General features: G+C 36.3%; 1 protein-coding gene across 1 annotated transcript in view; it reads left to right on the forward strand.

Annotated features, from left to right (window-relative positions):
- Positions 1-20,832, forward strand: part of LOC118193580 (polyamine-transporting ATPase 13A3-like) — a 236,671-nt gene that overhangs the window by 87,489 nt on the left and 128,350 nt on the right. The window contains exons 4-5 of the mRNA XM_085825885.1: positions 13,147-13,271; positions 19,860-20,004. Of these exons, the coding sequence (XP_085682011.1) occupies positions 13,147-13,271; positions 19,860-20,004 (270 nt within the window). The remainder of the gene's footprint in view (positions 1-13,146; positions 13,272-19,859; positions 20,005-20,832) is intronic.

Below are 20,832 nucleotides of genomic sequence, written 5' to 3' on the forward strand. Positions count from 1 at the left end.
CAAAAAATGCATTGCACAAATCAATTTTCTTTTCATAGCAACGTTTTTCGAATATAAACATAGCCAAGTGGAAAGACGCATCATTTTGCCTATTATATGTTGGGAAACGTGTTTTTACGTGTCTCCAAGTGCTTTCGATTGTATTGGTGTGAGCGCCCGTACTTGGATCAACAAAATTCAGTGAATGGTTAACGGTTAAATGTTTAAATCCTTAAATAGCAGTTGGAAGATGTTGACATTTGTTCGCACTATCAATTTTATTATCCGGCTGTCGATGCCATCTGGTTCAGGTGCTTTACGCTGCGGAAGCTGGCGAAGGACCTCGAGTATTTCTGCAGTTTTAATATCAGGGTCATCCATGGTATTTATTTCAAGAGGCTGGTTTCAGACGATGGTATGAAAGGCTGTGTCTTCCGTGGGGTTGTCTTTGGTGAAGACTGTCCTTAGGATCTCTGATAACGTAGCCTCCATGAGGTGGTCATTAGTATTTGGCGTTGGCTGGAGGTAGAGAGTAACCGGTTTGAAGAGTTTGCCAGCTGCGATTTTGTGGTGGATACCAAAGGTGGTCGTAGTTTCTGTGCAGAATTTTCTCCAGCTGCTTATCTTAGCTTCCAGAATCATTCGCTTATAGAGTGCTAGCTCCCGTTGGTAAATGAGCAGGGTGGAAGTTTCTAGGTTATGTCTGCGCTCTTTCTTTAGGCGTCGCCGTAGAACACGACACCTTTGTTGTTGACTTCGAAGCGTGCCATTCCAACAATTCAGCGTTGTGATTCTTTTGGCCGTGCGCAGGGGAAGATTTTCATCACATGCCTTCTGGATTGTGGTTAAAATGTCTTGGATGAGGTTCTGGAGGGCCTCTTTGCTGTTGGCTTGTCTTATTGCGGTTGCAAAAGGTACCAGACGGGCTCTAATGATGGCTGTGAATGCTCGAACTTTCCGTCCAGGGAGATTGTACCGGTTAAGAATAGAGGTGACTGTGCTATTTGCTAGATTAAACCATATATAATTATGGTCGGAGATACTAAGGTTTTCGACGACTGTCCAGTCTTGCAGTATGGGTGCCATCTGTTGGGTGGTGATGGTAAGGTCTGGCCAGCCGCGCGAGTGTAGTCTATTGAATGTAGGCGGTGCATTCAAACGATTGTGAATGACGAGGTTACTGATGTGAACAAAGTCCTCGAGGATGCGGCCTTTAGGAGCTGTGATTGCGTAGCCCCAGGTGGTGCTGTGTGCGTTAAAATCTCCAGCAAATAGTATGTTAGTTATTCTGTGCGATCTCATCAATCGTTGTATGCGTTCTAATGTGGGATCTGCTTCTTCTGTTGGTGGAGAGTAGATTGAACCCAGCACCACTGTTAGGTTTAGTACCTCTAATAGTATTGCTAAAAAGCCCCTTTCGGTTGATATCATTAATGGTGACCATTTGGGGTTGCAATTTGCTATAAATGCTCTTGGTGGTTGATCGATATCTTCTTTTTGATAAATGCTCCATTGTAAGTGGAAGCCTGCTGCTTTACCATTCCTGCTGCAGTATGGTTCTTGACCTAAGATTAGGTCTATTCGTTCCTCTGCAACGTAGAGAGCTAACTGAGATGTTGCTGCACGTGCATGCTGTAGGTTGATCTGCAGGCACCTGGCTTCTGATTGCCGTTCCGACTGCATTATGTTAAGTGCATCCTTTGTCGTTGATGTATCTTTCATCTGCTTACTGTTTTCACCTAACGAGGTCGTGCAAGCTGGTCTGTCATTAATAATCCGTATTGCTGCGGATTGTATCGACTGCCCTCTGGTAGACTGGGCATTCGGTAGCATAAGTCGGGAAGTTGTACCTTGTGCCCATCTACAAGAGTCCGCGCAGTTAATACATGAGGGCGCTCAGCTGTACAACCTCTGGTTGGATGCGGGCCGGAGCAGAAGACTTTCTTTGACCTGCACGCGTCTTGATGATGCCCGAATTGCTTGCAGCGATAGCATCGTCTGATGCCAATGAATTCAGAGATGCCATGAGATTGCCATGCAGTGAAGATGCGTCGAGCTTTGGTTGCGGCGGCAAATCCTTCTGCTGCGCATTCGATAATCCACTTAACTGTCTTTGGTCGCCTTTCTTTAAGTCGGAATAGCGCCTTGTAGAGGTTAGACGATGTTCCCGTTGTCGTACTAAGCTCGGAGATGATCTCCTTCGGCTTGGTGCTCTCAGGAACGTTGTGGATGGCGATCCCCGGTCGTCGTCTTTGGCGTCTCTTGCCGTCGACATCTATGTTGGCTTTTTGTATACGCTGTTGCAGTTGGTCAAGTTCCTCTGCTGTCTGGCAGAATACCTCTAATCCTCCTTGTGACATAGGCTGGATCTATTCCACTGTGACTGGGATCTTTGTAAGGGTAACTTTTGCTTGTAGTTCTTTCCTTAGCTCTCCAGTGGGTTTTTTAGTGATGGGCTTGATTACGATGCTAGGTATTCTGGATTTACGCAATACCTCAGCGAACATCGGAATGGAGGTATTGGACTGCGAAGTCAGAGCTGGTTCTCTATTGGGCTGTTGCACAGGGTGTGTGGAGGCGTGAACTGCTTGACAGCACACAAAGGTAGAAGTATTGGTGCCTGTCTCTTCAGTTAGTGGCTTTGGTGCGTATGCTGGTCCAGCAAGTGCTAATTCTTGTAGGACGTCTAAGGACTTTTCCAATTGCTCCCTTAAATCTTGGGTTAATAGGAATTTATTTCTTCGAAACGTTTCAGAGATTTGCCGAATGTTTCCTGCTAGGACGGGTACACGTTCTTCGTGCGTTATGTCCGATGCCAGTAAAGCTTCAGGATTTAAAATGCCTTGTCACTGGGTATTCTCTGTGTCGGTCGGTTGAAATGAGGGACGCGACATGTCAGAGCGGATTCGTTGATTCTTGAGATGCACTGATTAAAAAGCCCCTTGTTTTGTTGGACACTAAGGTATGCAAGGTGGGAGAATGCGTGATGTAAGCACTTAATATCACAGTGTGGCACCACCAGTCGTATGCTTAATCTGTGATACCACAGGACATTAAAGTAAAGTAAGTGAATCGGACAGTACACATTAAGTGGTGATTATAGCAATGTTAGTAAACAAGAAAATGCACTTTGAATGTATGTCGGAATGTAAATTTACAAGTATGATAATAGGTAAATGGGTAATTCAATACAGAATAAGAACAGTATTTATCAATTCAATACAGAGAAGCAGCAGTATATATCTTGACATTCCCAGGAGATATGCCAGAGGCTCGGAAATGAGGGGGGTGAGTATTGATGCGAAAGGCCTACGTTAGCATTGGAAAGTGGGGGAGAATCTACGGAATAATTAGTTAATGTGTTTTAGGGTAAGTCAGGAGGGCGTAGGGCTATAAGAGGGAAGCTGGTTCTGTAGTGGAGTTTTGAGACTGTTACGGGTGCTTATTAGTGGAAATTAGAAGTGAAAATGAGAGACAAGAGGTTAATTAAACTAATTGAAAAATGTATTAATTAGTTTAGGATTGAGGGGATGGTGGTAGAATAAAGCAGGGAGTTTGTGTTGGTAAACAGAAATGGTCCGGTGGAGTTACTACTTTTAGTTGGGAAGTTGGAAGAGAAATAAAATGCTAATTAGGAGTAATTAAAAATAGGAAAAAAATTTATTTGAAGAGAGGTTCTAAAGTGTTGTTGAATATTGTTGAAAACCTGAGGGCAAAAGGTTTAAAAAAAAAGGCGGGGGGACACAAGGAGATGGGAGGTTTTTTAGTGGTGTAGGATTAAAGCTGTGGATAAGAGATTAAAGTAGCAACAAGAATAAGGTTTCTAAGTCTGTTAGAACTCGAGTTATAGAGGAAGGAAGGTATTTAATATGAGTTTAATATTAAAAATTGAGGGGAGGGCTTGTAATTTTGAAACTATTGAGTGATAGGTTTTCGGAAAGGGAAGGAAGAGAGGATTAAGAAATTTTGGGTCTGGCTAGTATCTGCTGGTTAGGGGCTGAGAAATAGGAGAACTGAAGTGAAATTAAACGAAATTAAAGCTAATAAAAAGTATTATTTAGGGGTAACTAATAGGAGAGACTTAATGAAAGTTATTTATTATTAAAAGGGGAAGACTAGGGGGACCTTTTATTAGAGTTTGCTGTGTCTAGTACTATAATAAAAGAAGGTGGGCTTAGGGTAAAAAGTCGAGATTTAGGCTTAGGAACCTCTGGTGATAATTATAACAAAAGTTGTCTATTTACATTGCCCAACTCAGGACTTAGAAATTTTTGTAAATGTTGTTGCAAACTATACAACACATGATGGCAGACACAGTATATAAAAGCAAAAATTTCAATGAGAGATCAATGTTAATAGCAATTAAATACAAGGCAGAATTTATATCCGAACTGCATGGACGGACTCTGCGCAGCTACTGCTGAAATTTTGGCAGGGTTGGCAATATGGCCGTCCTGTTGGGGACTTCGAATTTATCTAGATAGTGCACGGTAGTGAATTAAGACATACAAATGCGTATTACAAATGCACTGTAGGGTTTATATTTATTTTAACTAACATTTATTTTAAGTTTAAACTATCTTTCCTGTCAAGCCTTACTTTCCCCTAGAACTGCCAATGCCAGAGTATGTAAATTTTAGTAGAACGCGCAAGGATTCAAATTATCAGCGGAAGTATTCTGAGTTAAATGGAAAGGAAACGAGTTCGAGGTGTGCTGTTCTTACTTCACGAGCGCGGAGGTAGTTTAGCCAGCTATTGAAGAACCCTGCGTTTCGGCCTGTGTGCTTGCCTGGAAGTATTGTTAATCGTTCAACGTGATCTTCAAGTTTGCTGAATTAGCAGCGGTATTGTAAAACGCGGTGAGGTTAGTTACTTTTAGAGAGCCTCGTAGTTAGAGTCTTGTCTTTAGTTTCTTTTCAGGTTATTATTTTTATTTGACCGCCGAGTTGGCGCAGTTTGTGAGCGTCAAGAGCACGCACTTGTAATTTATTACGTTGAATAAAAAAGGGACTTAAACCCTTAACAAGACTCTGTCTTTTATCCAGTTTTCACAGTCACCTCTTGGTTGCGTGCAAGTTGGAGGCGCGCAACGCTACATTTGCGCCCGAACACTTATCGAACTGAAATGGCCGAAAATTCGATGGAAGCCGCTGGACAACACCAGGAAATGACAAGCCAATTGGAAGGATTTGGATACCTGGTCCAGACTTTGAGAGCGTCAATCAAGCCAAACGTCCATTTCGACGGAAAAAATTCGGTGGCGGTATTTCTAGAAGGTCTAGAAAACCACTTTCAGCTCTACCCTGTTCCTGAAAGACAAAAAGTTGCCATCGCCACATCTGCACTAAGAGGACAGGCCGCGCTATGGTGGAAAAATATAGGCAAATTTTTATTAGGGGAATTTGGGAGCCAGACATATACATTTGAAAATTTCAAAAAATCGTTAGTAAAGGCCTTCCCCATAGTGAAAGATCGAGCACGGCTGGAAGCCGAACTATATAGTTTCTATCAACGGGATATAGAAGAATTGACGGACTTTATTCTACGAAAAATTAAGCTGACGGATATGCTGTATGGTAAGAAACCCGATGCGGAGATTATTGAAATAATCATACCAAGATTGTTACCCGCTGTTCAAGACTACTTCGAAATTAGAAACCCAAGCACATTGCAGGAGCTCTTCGAATTGGCGGTGAAGTTTCAAAATCGCAGAATAGCGCAAAAAGCGAGAGGGGCAACGTATTCTCAAAGTACTCAAAGGAAATCTTTAAATGAGGAAACCAGAAATGGAAATCGCTCTTATGGGGGAAAGAGCTATCAAGCTAACTCATCGAAACTCGAAGGTCAAGGCCCAAAAAGAAAATTTGAAAATAAACATCCGCGTACCCAGAAGGCACAGATTGAAAGGAAAGCTTTAAACGAGTAGAGGGGCCTGTGAAAGGGAGGGTCCAGACCCAGGAAGTTTTAAAAAAACCCTCAAAAAGACATTTAAATACGGTCATCGTAAAAAACTCACATCTACCAATTATACAAGTCCTGGTTGGCGATGTACCAGTAGAAGCCCTCATCGATACAGGAGCAGAAGGGAATTTTATGAGCGGAAATTTCTTAAAAAAGAATTTTTATAGGGTACGATTATTTAAAACCAAAAATACGGAAATTATAGCGGCGCAAGGAAAAACATGTCACTGCATCGGGAAATTATCATTAAACATACAGGTAAAAGAGGAAAGCCTCAAAGTATTAATTTTTGTAGTGAAAAATCTGCAAAATTCTCTTATTTTACGTATGGAGGTTTTCAGGGCCGCGAGGGCCAAATTGAATTTTCAAGACAGTTCCGTGGTGCTGGAGATGGACCAGAGGGTGGTGGAACCTGTGGAGACACCGCAAGTGGACCTTAGCCATCTGAATGACCATGAAAGGCAAGCAATACAGCAAGTGGTGAGTACTTTTTCTAATTTATTTTCAGAAAAACCGGGAAATTGTCAGATAGTAACGCATAAGATACAAGTAACTGCCGAAAAACCTTGTAGGACTAAACCTTATCGGTACGACAAACAAAAAGACGTAATCATCGAAGAATATATTCAGGAGATGTTAAAGAATAAAATAATAACGCCCATAAATAGTGAGTACGCGAGTCCAGTCGTACTATGTAGGAAAAAGAACGAGTTTCCTAATTCGGATAAAAGGGCTTGGAGGTTTGCTATCGATTGCAGAAAACTAAATAGTATTACTAAATTTCCAGTTTACCCTTTGCCGGTTATAGAGGAAATCATTAGACAGATCAGATCGACAAGATACATGTCTACTTTGGACTTAACGTCTGGCTACTATCAAATAGCTATGAGACCCGAAGACGTACATAAAACCTCGTTTATAACAAAATCGGGCACTTATGCATTTTTACGCATGCCCTTTGGGTTGTGTGGGGCTCCATCAACATTCCAGAGAGCTATGGACATTGTTCTAAAGCCTGTCCTAGGAAAATCAACTTTAATTTATCTAGATGATATAATTATAACGAGTAGTACGTTGGAACAACACATTAATGATCTAGAACAAGTTTTTAAATTATTAAAAGAGGCCGGTCTTACAATTAACGCCTCAAAATGCAAGTTCGCAACTAATGAACTTAAATATCTCGGTTATAAAATTTCGCAAAAGGGGTATAGAAACGCAAGATTCAAAAATAAAAGCCATCAAGAATTTCCCACCGCCCAACACCGCCAAGAAACTTTCTTCTTTCCTTGGGTTATGTTCTTACTATCGGTCTTTCATAAAAGATTTCGCTAATATTGTTGAACCACTCTTAGTAATCAAAAGAAAGAAAGGTAAATTTACGTGGACAGCGGAAGCAAACACAGCTTTTGAAACATTAAAAGAAGCGCTCATCAATGCCCCTGTTTTAAAATTCCCGGAGGGGGACGAAAACCTGGAAATTGCAGCAGATGCGTCAGACTATGCGGTGGGTGCGATTCTTATGCAAAATAGCCATCCTCTGGCATTTTTAGTAAAACATTGAATCAGACACAAAGGAATTATACAGCTACAGAAAGAGAAACATTAGCCGTATTAATGGCTGTACACAAATTTCGAGTTTATTTCGGCAAAGCGCCAGTAACAGTCTTTTCGGATCATGCGGCTGTTGGTAGACTTTACTCGGGGAAATACCTAACGCCCAGGTTAATAAGATGGGCTTTAAAACTCCAAGAATATAATATCAGAATAAAATTTAAACCGGGTAAGGAAAACAATGTAGCTGACGCACTTTCTCGTATAAAACTGGACGATGAAGGAAATGAACTTAAATGCGCTGTGTTGACTTCAAAAATTTTAGATTCTAGAGATACGATTATCACTGAACTGAAAGCTGATCCTGAATTTGGAAATATCTATGCATATTTGAAAGACCCCGAAAGCTTTGAGCACACAGATATCGATGCGATAAGAAATAGAGCAGAAAACTATGAAATAATAGATAATTTATTATTTTATACGAAAACAACAAACGAAAATCTTGAGTATAAACCAGTCATCCCAGCCTCGCTTCGATTAAGCATTTTGAAGGAATTACACGACGCGAAAACAGCGGGTCATTTAGGGGTCAGAAAGACTTTAAAAAGGGTACGCGAGGCGGTATATTTCCCGCAATTATACAAAATAGTAACGGCGTATGTCAGGTCCTGCAATCAATGTCAGTTAATAAATGATATTAATTACAGCCCGGCCGGGTACTTAAATAGCATTCGCGCTACATTTCCGAATGAAATTTTAGGCATAGATCTTCTTGGTCCCTTCCCCCAGAGCGAGTTAAATAAAAATCGTTTTCTTTTAGTAATAGTAGATCATTTTTCAAAATGGACAGAAATTGTTCCACTTAAACGCGCGTCAGCCAAAACAGTCGCAGATGCATTCTTACACAGATACATTTTATAATACGGTGCACCGATAAAAGTCATTAGCGATAACAGAAAACAATTCATTAGTCAAATATTTGAAAACATATGCAGTGGACTTGGCATACGCCATATCAAAATGGTTCCGTATAGACCACAGGCAAACATAGCAGAAAGAGTGAATAAAAACATAGTAAAAATAATTCGCAGTTACGTGAGCACACATCACAAGCGCTGGGATGGCTACATAAATGAATTAGCTTATGCTTTAAGAACGGCAAATCACGATACTACGGGGAAAACTCCAGCAGAATTATTTTTAGGCAGAAAGTTAATTACGCCTTTAAATAAATTATTCTTTGTGCAACAAAGAGAGCAAGAGTTTAAACAGAAAGACGTGCAAAAACTGATTGATCAGGCGCTTAAAAGCTCGGATACGGCAAGAAATAAGCAAAAAGTGTATTACGATAGAAAACGCCGTGAAGCAGATTTTAAAGTTGGGAATAAAGTATTGAAGCGGAAATTTTCTTTATCAAGTGCCCTAGACAATTTTACGGCAAAGCTAGCTCCAAAATTTGAAGGCCCATATGTAATTCAGGAAATCAAAGGTGTCGTATTATATCTTAAGAACGAGAGAGGGGAGGTCTGTAAAGCAAGTCCCGACCAGGTGAAAAAATACTATAATCCAAATGATTTTGAAATCCTTAAAAGTTTCTTGCAGGACTCAAGTCTAAACGAAGTAGAAGGTCCAGAGATAAAAACAACTGTTCCACCACCCAAGAAGCAGAGAACTGAAGAGAGACCTAGCCCTTCTACAACCCGGACGACGGTACCAAAAAGAAAAAAGAAAACTTTCAAACTCCAGCATTTAAGAAAAACAAGAATACAGATGCATCGGGTAAAGAAACCGTGGTAAAGAGCAAAACACCACCTACAACGGATTGCAGGAGAAATTATACATCAAGGAGAACGCGCCCAGGGCCAGAGAGTCAGGTGCCAGCAAGGCCGCCGTTCCGGAAACTGAAACGGCAACAGGAGGAACAAAAATACCAGGAACAGAAGAAATTCAAGAAGGACTCCAGGCCAAAGGACGTCAAGAACAGCCGTCCCATGGAAAAACGGAAACGACAACAGCCCGACGATTACTCCGCCAAGAGGCCAGCATGCAGAGGACGCAAAAGAAAAACTAATGTGGACGACACTCGGAGGTCAGTAAGGAGAAGATTGACGTCCATGAAACCTATAACTTGGGAACAATTTTGCCACAAAAGAATGACGGAGTTTCAAGCATCGAAAACTCAAAGATAAGTTAAAATCTTCTATAATTTTTTTTTCTCTTTTGTTCCGAAATGTTATGCATAAGTACGAAGTTCTATGTTTTGACGAAAGTCAATATGTCTCGGTTGAGACTTAGTTTTGTTTTACTTTATTTAGCTAAGGCGAAATTATTATTTTCTTTAAGTATAAAAGCTAAGAACAAGCATTTTCTGTTGGTCGAAAGACTAATTCTGTTATGTTAAAGCCAAAATTTGGCCGAAGATAAAAATAACTTCGTATTCTTGTATTAATAAGAATTTTAGTTTCAGTGCCGCCAGCTTGGCGAAAAATGAGTAAAGTAAAAATTTATTTCTCTTATTCATTTTATGGTAAATTGTAAAAATCATATGTATTAAAATTTTGTAAAGGTACGTAAATACTTGAATGTTATGTAAAAGTAGAATTTAGTCTAGAAGCATAAAATTTTAGATGCTAAAAATAGAATTTAAAGCAATGAATTCGATTAATTAATAAGAATTAAAAGCAATGAATTCGAATTTAAGTGTTAAACTGTAGATAAAATCATGCTTTAGAGCGAAAGCCTGCATGTTTAAAGATGAATGAAGGGGAAGTTAGAATGAATGTGTTTTGTAGGGTTCTCCACCTACACTTGAATTTTTAAGAATGTTAAAGTAGCTCATTGAGTTGTAGAATGTCGAGTAAGGTGTGTCTATTTGGTCGTTGAATTCTAACAAATCATGGTGGTTAGGGGAAGTGTTGTAAGACTAAAACACGAATATTCCCGTTTGACACCACACATGGTGGAGAGCCAGGGTAAAGTTAAATTAATGCTTGAAAAATTGAATGAATGTGAATTAAGCAATAACTAAGGAAAACGAATCGTTTAAAAACAAAAATTTATTGTGTCAAGAAAGTGTAAATTATAATGTATTTAGAAAGATACTGATACTCATTCCTTCCAGATGCTGGGAGGAAAAGACCAAGATTGATTGATGAAGTCCAGGAAAAGTTGCTGTAAGAAGAGAGAGTTATAAGTATACACAGAATTTTAGTATACAATTTGTTACATAAGATTTTTTTTTGTGAAAACGAGGTTCTCGACAGTTAGTTCAGAATTATAGAAACTTACAACAGGTCGTTTGTAGGACCTGCTTCCAAGTTTTCTAAATTCTGGCAGCGGCAAATGTAGGGTTTATATTTATTTTAACTAACATTTATTTTAAGTTTAAACTATCTTTCCTGTCAAGCCTTACTTTCCCCTAGAACTGCCAATGCCAGAGTATGTAAATTTTAGTAGAACGCGCAAGGATTCAAATTATCAGCGGAAGTATTCTGAGTTAAATGGAAAGGAAACGAGTTCGAGGTGTGCTGTTCTTACTTCACGAGCGCGGAGGTAGTTTAGCCAGCTATTGAAGAACCCTGCGTTTCGGCCTGTGTGCTTGCCTGGAAGTATTGTTAATTGTTCAACGTGATCTTCAAGTTTGCTGAATTAGCAGCGGTATTGTAAAACGCGGTGAGGTTAGTTACTTTTAGAGAGCCTCGTAGTTAGAGTCTTGTCTTTAGTTTCTTTTCAGGTTATTATTTTTATTTGACCGCCGAGTTGGCGCAGTTTGTGAGCGTCAAGAGCACGCACTTGTAATTTATTATGTTGAATAAAAAAGGGACTTAAACCCTTAACAAGACTCTGTCTTTTATCCAGTTTTCATAGTCACCTCTTGGTTGCGTGCAAGTTGGAGGCGCGCAACGCTACAGCACATAAAAGAAATATATAACTATATATAACGACACTGAGTTAATAACTGTGCAGATGGAAATTCTAGGATTATTTTGAGCAGAGATATTGGTTTAGATATTTAAGCAATTTTAGAACTTTGAAAGTATCATACAGTATAACAATAGCATTTGCATTGCATATGTACTAAATAAACAAAACACAGAATAATGAAAAAGAATTAAAATAAACACATAATCAGATGGAGCATAAAACAAGGTAAAACTTCTTTAGATGAGGATTCTACTGTAATTATTAAACAAATATGAATGTATTAAGAATTACACATTTTAAAACTGGTAGATTTACCACTGAATTGAACGAAGAATTTTCGAAGTCCTATTATCAAAATTTGAAATTACACAGTTAGAGGCTATTGAAGTATTTAGGAGATAGATTATAAGAATCCTACCTTAATCTTCTTTATCTTTGGAAACCATTCATACTTTACAGTCTGAGAGTGAATTGCTACATGTGTTTACGAATGGCGTTGTGTTGGTTGACATTAAAAATGGCGTCTTTTGCAAGCTTATTTTATTTTAGAGTCCGATTGGCTGCTTTGGATGCTGAGATCACGGCCATGCGCATTGCCTTATCCCAACTCCAATGTCAACTTGAACATTTTTCAAAGGTTGTCATACGCTCTGATTCTAAATCTGCGCTTCTATCCATTTCTTCTTTTGAATAACCAATTTCTATTGATGTTTTAAAATGTCAGAGTTTTCTACACATTTTAGCTCAGGAGGGCAAAAAGTTGCCATGCAATAGATACCATCACATTGTGGCCACCATAGAAATGATAAGGCAGATTTGTTGGCAAATAAAGGGGACAATATTCTCCAGATAACTGAAAACCACATCTCCTTTTACACTGCTAAAAGAGTAATAAAATATTACTATAGATAAACTTTTTGGAAAGGCGTTACCGAAAGGAATACTCATAAAATATGCATTAACAGAATTTTTGACACTGTTTTATGACCCAGAAAGAAATCTGTTGCTCTCTTACGTCTTGTTATTGGCCTTGATTCCCTCTTAGAACACCTGCATCGAATGAACATTATCCCAGCCCCAATTTCTAAATTGTGCAATCTTCATGAGGAAATGGATGCCTCATATCTGCGTGGTAGCCCTGCACTTAATGCTGGATCACTCTGGGAGACATTTTTGGAGGCGAGACACAAAATAGATTCATAGAATTATACGGTGGATTCATTTTTAGTTTTCTCTTTGTAATCGGCCATTAGAAATAAAAAAACTATCTCTATAAAAGTGTAAATTAAATAATTTTCAGCAAACGTGCACAAAGTGGCTTTCATTTTGTTCATTAAATTTTTTTTTCATCATGCATAGCAGACCTTTTGATAATGAAATTATTACTTCTGATCTCATTATAAATCCCAAATTACTTAATAAGTACGTCTATCCTTCAAATTACTTAATAAGAACTTTATTTCACACTGTCTGTATCATTTTTCTGGCTTATATGATTCTGATTTTGTTTGGTTAAAGTTTTACAGTTTCTATGTTTGTCCAGTGAAACCATATTACAAAAATAACATGCTTGTGTACATAATATGAATGCATACTATGCTTGTGTACAATAATATTCAAAAATATGAATTCTTTTAATCATATTACATAAATGTTCAAAAATCTTTTTTTTTTCAATATTTACATATTTTTAATGCAGCTCTGCACAAAATCAATTTTTTCCAGGATTCTCACAATCAGTACTTCGTAGAAATAGTCTGGAGGTCAAATGACAATTCATTAATTTATTTTTACAATAAAAAGATGAAATATATGTGGGATCCAAAGCAATTCCGTTTCATCAAAATTGGGTAAGTAAAACAAGCTTGTGTGTTCCAAATGTTTTACACATACTAAGAAAATGTGAATGGGAGTTCTAAAAAAACAATGTAGAGTTTTCTGCTTATTCAAATAGTGTGCCTAAGAGAATTTTGTAGCTATTGTTTTATATATAAGTTGTTGGAAAATGTAAGTACGGAGTTTCTAGCCTTATATTTATCCGACACATGTATTTCTCATCAAAACGATTCTCAAAATAAGGCGAATAATCATATATGAAAAATTTCGGCATTGGTTATCGGGTGGTTCTACAGAAATAAAATCTAACTTTTCGTATGTTCAACGTAGAAATAATATTCCAGCTTACTAAAATATTCATTATGATTAAATAAAATAATTAGGAAGAATTTCATATTTATACCATCCCTACACAGACATTTTTTAGTTATTAAATTCTTCACTGAGCTTTCATCAAATAAAATGTGTTCCATAACCGCAAACTGAAAATAGAAACAGCTTTAATTTGGAGTTGCAGCCAAATTTCCTCCAAAATGCATTAAATCCTTATCAATAATACTCGCAGGCATTAAAAAAGGAACTAAACCAGTTAATTCGTTCTTAGATATCTCCACGAATTTTCAAATAATTTTTTAATAGTTATCATAATGAATATTTAAATAGCTAGACATTTTGCTCTAATACACCCATATGAAAATTTTGTAGCTATTGTTTTATATATAAGTTTTTGGAAAATGTAAGTACGGAGTTTCTAGCCTTATTTAATCTTAAGGAATCCTCTCACCCACAGAATTTTAAGTTTAAAATTCTCAATTTTATTTAGGAATTGCGAGTCCAATACCTGTACTTAAGCAAATATAATCTGTATCAATATTTTTGAATACCTTCTACATAACACTAATGCCGAAAGTTTCATTTACATGGCACAAAATGTTGATTTCTGGAATACGTTTCAATAAACTTCATTGAATTTATTTGATTTTTTATGTAGCGGCATAACATAAACGTGAACTTAAAATCGAATATGGATGCAAACACATACTATGAAAAAAATACTAGGAAAATCTATATACTATGAAATAAAACTAAATTAAAATAATATGTGATAGCAAAACTTAAGAAAATGTAAATCCCTTGGGAAAGGAATGCAAACTTTTGAAATATCTCTGACATTAATGTAATACTAATGGTTTCACTCCTAATAGCAACATACATTACAATGCAAATTCATGCTGCCAATTAAAAATGGTTGGTTAGAAACTGGAAAATTAATTTTCCCTTCTCAAGACGTATAATCATCTAGGTGTTACAGTTTCTAGACACATAATTTTGTCGTGTAATAACTCTTATCAAAGATATCCTACATGAATTTCAAATCAGGGATTTTGACTGGCGATTTTGCTCCACCCATGCTTTGGGTTTCAAAGAATTAATGTTGATTACACAGTGTGGATGCACTTTTATCAAAGAAAGTTATTAAAAGATGTGTGAGAGAAAATAAGATCTATATCAGACACTAAAATACTTTACATAGATTTGTAAGATTTCACCTCAACGCCTTTAGACACAGAACTTCTGATAAACACATGCAACGAAGTACATTCATTGTTCATTATTTTACATCATTCCGTCACATGTGCTTCTCCATCATGGTCATATTCTTTAGTGCTGGTGAGAATGCATGTGTTTCGTGCTCCTGATTTCTTTCAAATGCGCCAGTACGGGAGGGTTGCTTTGTTCTATGGTCAATGAAATACTGGTTTACATGAAAATCTTATGAATGGTCTACGCCCAATTTCTAAGCTCCAAATTTTCTAGTAGTAGCCATAAGCTCTATATTTAACTGCTCAGAAAGCAATAATGTGCAATAACGAAGAGAAAGTGATCTTAAAGAGTTATTTTTCTCTTCTTTAGCTTTGTTCAGTTTCCTAGTAACCGTTCTTGAATAACCCTGTATGCAGAAAATGACTTAACATCATAATAAACACGGAAAATACTTTGTACAAACCACATTTTCCAATACCTCTACCATTAAAGATCTGATTTTAGTGCTTATCGAGTCAAAGCAATTTCCATATCACGCAGAATCATATAGTGAATCCTTGAGATGAAAAATATACCATTAATTTAGAAGTAAGGCAGATTATTATGGAAATGCCAAGATAACTGTATGTATTAAAGCAAACAATCTCTGCCCCTCGAATAATACTTTAAAGCTTCTGAAAGTGTCGCTTGGAAACAGAGATAAAAACACAGATGAAAACGAATTTCAAACAGTTCTTCCCTAAAGGAATTGAACTGCTAATATTTTTCCAATTCTTTCAAACACTTCGTCTCTGAGGGAAATGGATTGCTAATATCTGCCCAAAGTTTGGATGACAGGTACAGTTAAGAACCAATGGCTGTCATCCCAACTTTTCTGTGGCGGCAAGCGCCTATTAATGTGCGTATGGAATTTTGAACAAGAAAGATTTTAATACTTAAAAAGGACAAATTTGTGTTTCATTGATCACGCAGTAGTATTGGTACGGAGTAACATTAGATTTAGAGTCTGCAACAATAGTGCTGTGTTCTCATAAATGAAGCATAGAGATTAAGTTTAACATGAAATTTTACAATTCTACGTAGGGCTGTTTAGAGGTGCTTGCTGGTCAGATTTTCTTATGATGAACCTCGAATAAACTTGGTTGATGAATTTCTTAAAACCGAACATATCGAAAAATTAGCGAACTAATCTTCTGATCTGAATCCCTTCATTAATTTAAAGTAACTTATGAAATACCTTTATAACAGTTTGTTGAACGCACATTTATCCTGCTAGAAATCTCGGTTCCTTAAGAAAATATGGCAAAGCACATTCATTGCCTTAAAACTATATTGGTTTTTAGAATGTAGTTTACTCGTTTAAATTCTAATTTAACCACCACTAAGAATATCGAATCGTGCTTTGATGTAGAAGTAACCGGTAAATGGAGGTCAAATTTCTTTTATGAAGTCAAAAATCTGTATTTATTTCCAAGGTTATTGTTCCCTTATTTATTTCTTCATACGATTTTGTGGTTGTATTCAAACTCGAATTTTCAGTTCGCATTCATGTACCTGCTATGTACCTATCTAAATGAATACACCTAATTTTATTGAATAGTTTTTTATTGAAAAATCAGTGTTTTGTGCATGTAAAAAGCATTTTGTATAATTTTTAATACACACAGTATATTTTTCCATATAATCGTTCACTGATTGATTATTCAGAATTCATTTCCTGTCTTTAACATATTTACTGTCTTTTAGCATATGCCATTAGCACTGTCTTTTAGCACATTATTTACTGTCTTTTAGCATATGCCATTTGTATTAAATGAACTCAGACACATATTTGTTTTCCTACATATTAAAAAAAGCCCATAAGAATAAATTTATATATATATAATTACTTACGTTTATTCCTTCTGCTCATAACCTCTATTACTTGCAATTAGTACCGTTTTCAAAGTTTCTTGTTTCACTGGCATTAATCAGTAAACCTCAGTCTTTGTGTTATTTCCTCTGAAATTGACTTACTCTCGAAACCTAAAATTTCATATCAGATAATATAATATACTGTAAATATGTTATACAGTTGAGCTGATAAACTTACAACCTAAGTACTCAGCAACATTAATTTAGAAGTCAAACAACAAAAATCACCATTATATTTGCAAATTTTTACAGGACTGATTTCGATGGATTTACCGAACCACCATCCACAGCTGACAAAGTGCAAAAGAACGAGATACGATATAGTGATAAGATGAGATAAGATAAGAATGGCTGGACAGGAGTTAAGCTACCGGCGCCATCTATTGATGAAATAAGGAAACCAAAAAGTAATTTCCTTAAAAGCTGAAGGTAAAGATGGATTGGAATTAGGGTCGTTAACTAGTACAGAAAGATTTTTTTTAATGTGAAACGCCTCTAGAAAATCTAATTCACCAGCGGAAGATGTTTTTTGAATAATTTTGGCTGCAGTAAAATAGAATGTGTGATTTTCGGATCAACAATGCTGGGCAAAAGAGTACTTCTGCGGTTCCTTTTTCTTAACATATGCCTCATGTTCCTTAACTCAAAATCCGGAATAGAGGTCATATCCGGAATGGAGGTCCTTAAGCATGGATCTCAGAAATTTATTGATAGAAGAATAAACGACCAGAAAGTTAAATTTCGGTAAAATACGTGCGATTTTATAGCTAATTGTTGGAAACAAAGGAATAACAGCATAATTCTTATAATCTTCTAAAACAAGAGTGTGCCTTTTGGTGTATTGTGATGAGAATGTTTTAACTGCTTGATTAAACATGTTGGGTGAAAAGCCCATGACAATAGCTACTGCTTTTAAATAACTTAGTTCTTGATCAAGAGCCAATTTGGAGGAGCAAATTTGAAGTACCCGGAAAACAAAGGAATGAAATGAAGCCAACTTTTGTTTAGTCGGATGACATGATTTGAAGTGTGGTGGAAAACAAACAGATGAAGGATTACGGTAAACCTATGACCAAAATGTCGAGGAACAGAGGAGAATTGCACGTCTCAAGTACAAAAGTGAATCGAATAGCGGGACCAATGGAATTCATTATTGAAAGATTTTTATTTAAATCATCTTGATTACGTAAAAGTATCGTCTACATAGCGGAACCATACCGGGAAGTTTAAAGTTTTAAATAATTTTGATTCATTATAATGCAAGTAGATATCAAACAGGATGGGACTTAGGTCTTCCCATGGCTAATCCCTCAGTTTGCTTCAGTACTACGCTTTACCGTGCCCTTCATCGGTTTGCTTTCTACCACACTTCACATCATGTCATCCGACTAAACAAACGCTAGTTTCATTTCATTCCTTTGTTTTCCGTGTACTTCAAGGCTCTTTCTTCATCAAGAGCTAAATTATTTAAAAGCAATAGCTATTGACAGGGGCTTTTCACCCAACATTATTAACCAAGCAGTTAAAAAATGCTCATCTCAATACACCAAAAGACACACTTTTGTTTTAGGAGATTATAAGAATTCTGTTGTCATTCTTTTCTTTCCAACAATTAGCTATAAAATTGCACGTATTTTACAGAAATTTAACTTTTGGGTCGTTTATTCTCCTATCAATAAAATTCTGAGATCCATGCATAAGGACCCCCATTCCGGATATAAGTTCTTGGGGTATTTACAGAATTCCTTGCCAGTGTAGTTTAATTTACATTGGTCAAACTAGGAGAACCTTGAAATTTCGCGTTAAAGAACATGAGGCATATGATAGGAAAAAGGAAACACAGAAGTACTCTTTTACCCAGCATTGTTGGTCCGAAAACCACACATTCCATTTTACTTCAGCCAAAATTACTCAAAAATAATTTCTGTTGGTGAACTGGATTTTCTAAAGGCGTTTCACATTCAAAGATATCTTTCTCTTCTAGTTAACAACCGTATTTCCAATCCATCTTTACCTTCATCCTTTAAGGAAATTATGTTTAGTTTTCTTGTTTGATCAATATATGGCGCCAGTAGCTTAGCTCCTGTCCAGCCATTCTTATATTATAACTGTATCATGTCTCGTTCATTTGCACTTTGACAGCTGATGATGGTGATTTGCTAAAACCATCGAAACTAGTCCTGTGAAAATTTTCAAATATTACGCTGATTTTTGTTATTTGACTTCTAAATTAATGTTTGTTCGGCGTGTTAATTTACCTTAAATTCTCAGCAACAGTGAAACACTCACGGAAGACTTTTCGTCCTGTGACTTATTAGCTAGAAGCAGCACAACCAAAGCAAAAGTCAAATAAATATATTCATTAAGACTTCGACCTGATGCTTACATAAAATTATAAGAAAAAGAACACTAACTTCCAGTATACAACATTTTTACTTGCAAACTCAAAGCAAAGCGAATTCATTTCACATTATTAGCAAGGTAACTTAAGCCTTGGCTTTCCTTGTTTAATCATACCCAAAGAATTATTAGAAGGAAATTTTCGTCGGTAAACCAATAGCAGGCGATAAAATTCAGAGTAACAGCTAGTCTAAATTTTCAAATGTCTTTTTGATAAACTATGAAACTTTAAGCCTTATTTATATTTTAAGCTAATTTGTATTCCTGTGAAAATTGGCGATAGCAGAAGTATTGAAGAACCAAAATGATAAGATAACTGGTTAATTAATACAAAATCTTAGTTTCTTAAAACATACAGGAAGTAAACAAAATTCCTTTGAGAATTTTTTTCACTATCCTAACAAAAATATGTGAATATATATCATATCTCGACAATTCACATCTCAAATGTCTCGAGAATTTATCGTATTTTCTTATGAAAATTTTATCTCACCATAACAAATTTTAATGAATGTGATATATGTTCATAAAGAACATAGTATGCATCGGGTTTCCTTCTACTTTTGCCATTTTAACGAATGTTTAACTTAATGTTTAGATATTATACTAAATTGTGGAATATTAGTTTTGATGAAAAATTTATAATTTTCTAATTTCATATTGTATTTCTGATGATTATTATATCAGTTTCATTATTTTATTTAAATATCAAGGAAAGTTTCGTTAATTTCTTTATTTGACAGTGGACTGAAGATAAAAAATTGCTCAGAGTTTTATGGCTATGAAAATGGTTTATCGTCAAATGAAGCCGCTTCTCTGTTAGCACATCATGGGAAAAATTCCATTGATATCGAAGTGAAGCCTATTGTCACATTAGTTCTAGCACAAGTAATTATTTTATTATTACTTTGCTTCATAATTCCATCTAGTGCACTGAATAAAAGTACTTTCATCAAATCAGTCGCCCTTTTAGATTTTTTCCTGTACAGCGAATAATAAGAATTATTATAACTGATGTGCCCTGATACAGCAATTTTAAATTAAGATGTAAATATGTGCAAAGTGCTCAACTTAAAAGCGGACTGAAGATTTTAAGGGAAAAATACTTTTAATTGATCTCCAAAGCTGTATCATAGCGTTTATAAAAGGTTGATAAATCATTTTGATAAAGGCAAGTATGAATTCTTTAAAACAGATAGGTGTTTGATTAATTTTATCGCGGAAACAGGTTTTGAACCCTGTTATATTGTGTATCACGTCTCTAACTCTTGTTTGTAAAAGCTTCATTCATGGTGACACTTCCATTTTAAATCAAGTGTTTTTTTAACAGATTAGGTATGGTTTTATCGCGAAAACAGGTTTTGAACTCTGTTATATTGTGTATCACGTCTCTAACTCTTGTTTGTAAAAGATTAATTCATGATGACATTTCCATTTTAGATCAAGTGTTTTTTTAACAGATTAGGTATGGTTTTGTATAAGTTGATATGTAAATATTAGAACTTATCGAACATGAAAACTTATATAAATTTAACAAATCCCCTTGGATCTTACGAAGATTAGTATCTGATATGCTGTGTCAATGTAGCGAATAATCAGCCCCTATAACTATGGAAGCTGAGACTTACAAAGTTATTGTTTAAAAATTCAGTGGCATATTCCAAGAGAATGACCATCACTCATGAATGCAGCGAGATAGGACAATACATCATGCAA

The sequence above is a fragment of the Stegodyphus dumicola genome, chromosome 1 (genome assembly GCF_044657685.1).
Source record: "Stegodyphus dumicola isolate Sdum_Otavi_A_Nest chromosome 1, ASM4465768v1".
Classification (NCBI taxonomy): Eukaryota; Metazoa; Arthropoda; class Arachnida; order Araneae; family Eresidae; genus Stegodyphus; species Stegodyphus dumicola.